We start from the raw sequence: 5,818 nt of genomic DNA, 5'->3' as shown, positions 1-5,818 counted from the left end.
ACATCCATCTATAAATCCATCTATACATCCATCTATACATCCATCCATCCATCCATCCATGCATCCATCCATCCATCCATCCATCCATCCATCCATCCATCCATCCATCCATCCATCCATCCATCCATCCATCCATGCATCCATCCATCCATCCATCCATCCATCCATCCATGCATCCATCCATCCATCCATCCATCCATCCATCCATCCATCCATTCACTAACTCAGTTCTAAACCATGAAGCTCCTTTAGTTCCTCAGAGAAGAACATGTTGAAGAACCAGGACGAGGACTGTGATGTGATCCGAACACGTCCAGGACGAAGACGAAGAAGACGAAGTTCAACGTTAAAGTATTTATTTATAAACGTTCTTCATCACATCCTTGGATAAGGCAGGTTACATGAAATATGTTCAAACATTCTGGTACATGTCGAGCAGAATCATGGAGTCACTTCTTCTACCTTAGAAAGATGAAGAAAAAGGAAGATGTCTCCGTTCATGTCAGAAGATACAAACACGTCTACGATATCTGCGCTAAACCATGAGGAACCGAGTGCATAATAACTAGAGCGTCCTGCGAACAGAGCTACCTACAGATGTCAACATCAGGAGTATAAGTCACTTATTCAAGGTCAAATACTAGGCAAACGAAGTTCTACAGCCTAAGAGCACGACATCCATTATAACTACGCACTAGTGTCGAGGACATGCCGGGGAAGATCAGCGAAGCCGTTATGTCTGGTGTTGTGTCACCGAGTGTAAATAATTCAACATGTGTCACATCTGAAGACCACGAGGGTCGAGCGAACGTCTGGAAACATCTGCAGACTCTTCAACCACGAACCTGCTGTTTGTTGCATCGAATCCACCAGAGAATGAATCTGTGTCGCCTTCATATTCAGCTCAAACATGGTCAAACATTTATGGGACTGAGAGGAACTTCTCCACCACCAGGGTCTGTGAGGACGCGATGAGACCTGAAGATCCTACAAGTCCATGTGGAGATGCGTGGAGTCAATTCAATCCATTATTGAAGATCCTTGTTAGCATTTAGCTCGTAGCATCTCTGTCTTCTGTCCAAACATTGACAGTTTATCAAGAAACTGTTTATATTTAAGAAACTCTTTCATCATCGTAATAATAGTAATAATAATAATAATAATTATTATTATTATTATTATTATATAATTAATCAACTGAAGCTGACGACGACTTGTTTCTCAGCAAATGCAACAAACACTGAGCGTTTCATGCACTTAATATATCTTTACTTTACACAAACGACAAGTTCTCCTGATCTTAAGATAGTAATGTTGTTACTTCTGTTTGAACGTAATACACAGAAATAGTAGCAGGTATTGATCATTAATCAGGTCATTGATTTAGTGGCAGTTTAGAAATACAAAAGTGACACTTTCGTCACCTGAAGTCATGTTTATGAACCTTTTACACGGAGCTAGAAAATCTAATTGACCAGAGGAAGACCTGGGCTTGTAGCTCAGCTCTAATAACTCAACTCTAATAGCTCAGCTCTAATAACTCAACTCTAATAGCTCAGCTCTGATAACTCAACTCTTATAGCTCAGCTCTAATAACTCAACTCTTATAGCTCAGCTCTAATAGCTCAGCCCTAATAGCTCAGCTCTTAGCTCAGCTCTCATAACTCAGCTCTAATAACTCAACTCTAATAACTTATCTCTAATAGCTCAGCCCTAATAGCTCAGCTCTTAGCTCAGCTCTAATAACTAGCGGAAGAGTTAAAGATGAAACTGATGGTTCGGCTCTGAACTGAATATGAAGCTACAGGACGTGAGTTCTTGTGCCTTATTGCTGTTCCACGTTCGTCCACAGTCCCGGAAGTCAACAGTCTTCAGCTTCCGCCTGTTTCCCGCCATCCGGCCGCACTGGCCGCACGATGACGCACGGCCTCGCGGGCTCCTGCGCGCGCACCGGGCTGCGACTGTCGCGCTCGTACTCCTCCTGCGCGCGCAGGATCTTCCGGTTCCGGAGCTTCCGCTTGTGCAGGTGGAAGGTTGCCATGGAGACCAGGACGATCCCCACGAGCACGGCCACGAGCACGAGGAGCGCGAGGGCGGAGGAGAAAGGCGGGAGCAGCTGCTCGACGCACGTGCCGTTGTTGGCCGCCGCTGCCGCGCCGCGACACTGACGCAGCCGCGCCGCGTCTGCCGCGTCTGCCGCGTCCACCGCGTCCGCCGCGCTCGACATCCTGTGACCCCGAAACCTCGCGAGATCTCCCGGCCTCAACGCGGAGGAGACACCGGGCCACGCATGAGGAGACCTGGACCCAGAAGAAGACCCGTGAGACTCCGCCCACTCCCGGAGCCCGTGAACAGAACCAGAACCGCTGACGTCCGTCCACCATCCATGACACACACACACACACACACATACACACACACACACACACACCCCCCCACACACACACACCACAACAATGTGCTGACGTCAGGGGGAGCAAAAATGGGGGACGAACCCTCTTCTATGGAGGTTCGGCCCAAACCCCCGCAAAGACGAGGCTCACCTGAAGAAGACGTCAGCGGGTCCAGATCCTCAGTCCTGCAGATCCTCAGTCCTGCAGATCCTCAGTCCTGCAGATCCTCAGTCCTGCAGATCCTCAGTCCTGCAGATCCTCGTCACATCCCTGCTCGAGCTCAGATCCACGAGTGAACAGATCCCTCCTCCGCGGCTCCGCGCAGCATCTGAATGAGCTGCAGCTGCATTAAAGGTCCAGATGCTGGACACACATCTGGATCCGTCACACACACACACACACACACACACACATACAACCTATTGTTGAGTGACGCGCTGGTGGGTGTGGTCTCTGTGTTTTTATTTTATTAAAATGACATCAATAAATACGTTTATCTTGCTTTTATTCACTTTATTTACATGAACAAACAACTATATTCATTTAATCTAAATCATTTGATGCCTTTTTTAGCATTTGAAAGATCGTGGACAGCAGTGAGCTCGGCAGGACAGCAGGTGGCAGTACTGTCGCAGAACTCTGTGACACATGAGCAAGAACTGGAGCTTCTTCTGCACCACAGAGAGTGACACATTCTTCTTGAAGACACCATCAAAATTAAACAATTAATCTAAAGAAAAATTACATATATTCTTACATCAAGAAAAATGTTGTATAGATGTAGATGTAGATCCAGATGTAGATCCAGATCCTGATGTAGATGTAGATCCTGATGTAGATGTAGATCCAGATGTAGATCCAGATGTAGATCCAGATGTAGATCCTGATGTAGATGTAGATCCAGATGTAGATCCAGATGTAGATCCAGATCCTGATGTAGATGTAGATCCTGATGTAGATGTAGATCCAGATGTAGATGTAGATGTAGATACAGATCCTGATGTAGATATAGATACAGATGTAGATCCAGATCCTGATGTAGATGTAGATCCTGATGTAGATGTAGATACAGATGTAGATGCAGATGTAGATGCAGATACAGATGTAGATGTAGATACAGATGTAGATGCAGATGTAGATGCAGATCCAGATGTAGATCCAGATGTAGATGCAGATGTAGATGCAGATGTAGATGTAGATGCAGATGCAGATCCAGATGTAGATCCAGATGTAGATGTAGATCCAGATGTAGATCCAGATGTAGATCCAGATCCTGATGTAGATGTCGATCCAGATGTAGATGTAGATCCAGATGTAGATGTAGATGTAGATACAGATCCTGATGTAGATATAGATACAGATGTAGATCCAGATCCTGATGTAGATGTAGATCCTGATGTAGATGTCGATACAGATGTAGATGCAGATGTAGATACAGATCCAGATGTAGATGTAGATACAGATGTAGATGCAGATGTAGATGCAGATCCAGATGTAGATCCAGATGTAGATGCAGATGTAGATGTAGATGCAGATGCAGATCCAGATGTAGATCCAGATGTAGATGTAGCTACAGATGTAGATACAGATGTAGATGTAGATCCAGATGTAGATGTAGATACAGATGTAGATGCAGATGTAGATGTAGATGTAGATACAGATGTAGATGCAGATGTAGATGCAGATGTAGATGTAGATGTAGATGTAGATACAGATGTAGATGCAGATGTAGATGTAGATCCAGATGTAGATGTAGATACAGATGTAGATGCAGATGTAGATGCAGATCCAGGTGTAGATCCAGATGTAGATGCAGATGTAGATGCAGATGTAGATGTAGATGCAGATGCAGATGCAGATCCAGATGTAGATCCAGATGTAGATGTAGATACAGATGTAGATGCAGATACAGATACAGATGTAGATGTAGATGTAGATGTAGATGTAGATACAGATGTAGATGTAGATGTAGATACAGATGTAGATGCTGATGTAGATACAGATGTAGATGCTGATGTAGATACAGATGTAGATGCTGATATAGATACAGATGTAGATGTAGATCCAGATGTAGAGCCAGATGTAGATGCAGATGTAGATGCTGATGTAGATACAGATGTAGATGCAGATGTAGATACAGATGTAGATGCTGATGTAGATACAGATGTAGATGTAGATCCAGATGTAGATCCAGATGTAGATGCAGATGTAGATACAGATGTAGATGCTGATGTAGATACAGATGTAGATGCAGATGTAGATACAGATGTAGATGCTGATGTAGATACAGATGTAGATGTAGATCCAGATGTAGATCCAGATGTAGATGCAGATGTAGATACAGATGTAGATCAAGATGTAGATGTAGATCCAGATGTAGATGCAGATGTAGATGTAGATGCAGATGCAGATCCAGATGTAGATCCAGATGTAGATGTAGATACAGATGTAGATGCAGATACAGATGTAGATACAGATGTAGATGTAGATGTAGATGTAGATGTAGATACAGATGTAGATGCAGATGTAGATGTAGATACAGATGTAGATGTAGATGTAGATGTAGATGTAGATGTAGATCCAGATGTAGATACAGATGTAGATGTAGATGTAGATGTAGATACAGATACAGATGTAGATGTAGATGTAGATGTAGATGTAGGTGTAGATGTAGATGTAGATACAGATGTAGATGTAGATGTAGATACAGATGTAGATGCTGATGTAGATACAGATGTAGATGCTGATGTAGATACAGATGTAGATGCTGATGTAGATACAGATGTAGATGCTGATGTAGATACAGATGTAGATGCTGATGTAGATACAGATGTAGATGCTGATGTAGATACAGATGTAGATGTAGATCCAGATGTAGAGTCAGATGTAGATGCAGATGTAGATGCTGATGTAGATACAGGTGTAGATGCAGATGTAGATACAGATGTAGATGCTGATGTAGATACAGATGTAGATGTAGATCCAGATGTAGATCCAGATGTAGATGCAGATGTAGATACAGATGTAGATGCTGATGTAGATACAGATGTAGATGCAGATGTAGATACAGATGTAGATGTAGATCCAGATGTAGAGCCAGATGTAGATGCAGATGTAGATCCAGATGTAGATGTAGATCCAGATGTAGATGTAGATGTAGATGTAGATGTAGATGCAGATGTAGATGTAGATATAGATGTAGATATAGATGTAGATATAGATGTAGATCCAGATGTAGATGTAGATGTAGATGTAGATGTAGATGTAGATGTAGATCCAGATGTAGATATAGATGTAGATGCAGATGTAGATGTAGATCCAGATGTAGATGTAGATACAGATGTAGATGCAGATCCAGATACAGATGTAGATGTAGATGTAGATGTAGATGTAGATACAGATGTAGATGTAGATGTAGATACAGA

The 5,818-nt window shown here is 42.9% G+C and overlaps 1 protein-coding gene across 1 annotated transcript; it reads right to left on the bottom strand.

The window, feature by feature from the left end:
- Positions 1-339: 339 nt before the first annotated feature.
- LOC148065667 (uncharacterized protein C11orf87 homolog) lies at positions 340-2,752 on the bottom strand. Its single transcript, XM_087807476.1, has 2 exons — positions 2,544-2,752; positions 340-2,300 (listed from the first exon to the last, which is right to left on the bottom strand). The coding sequence occupies exon 2, from the start codon at positions 2,225-2,227 to the stop codon at positions 1,862-1,864; it is 366 nt and encodes a 121-aa protein (XP_087663602.1). The 5' UTR covers positions 2,228-2,300; positions 2,544-2,752; the 3' UTR covers positions 340-1,861.
- Positions 2,753-5,818: the final 3,066 nt, after the last annotated feature.

This window comes from Callionymus lyra, chromosome 14 (genome assembly GCF_982586985.1).
Source record: "Callionymus lyra chromosome 14, fCalLyr1.hap1.1, whole genome shotgun sequence".
NCBI lineage: Eukaryota > Metazoa > Chordata > Actinopteri > Syngnathiformes > Callionymidae > Callionymus > Callionymus lyra.
This window is presented reverse-complemented; position numbering and strand designations above follow the sequence as displayed.

Bases quoted from the DNA above. Each gene is read 5' to 3' on its own strand.
- LOC148065667 (XM_087807476.1), bottom strand. From the start codon at position 2,227: ATGTCGAGCGCGGCGGACGCGGTGGACGCGGCAGACGCGGCAGACGCG.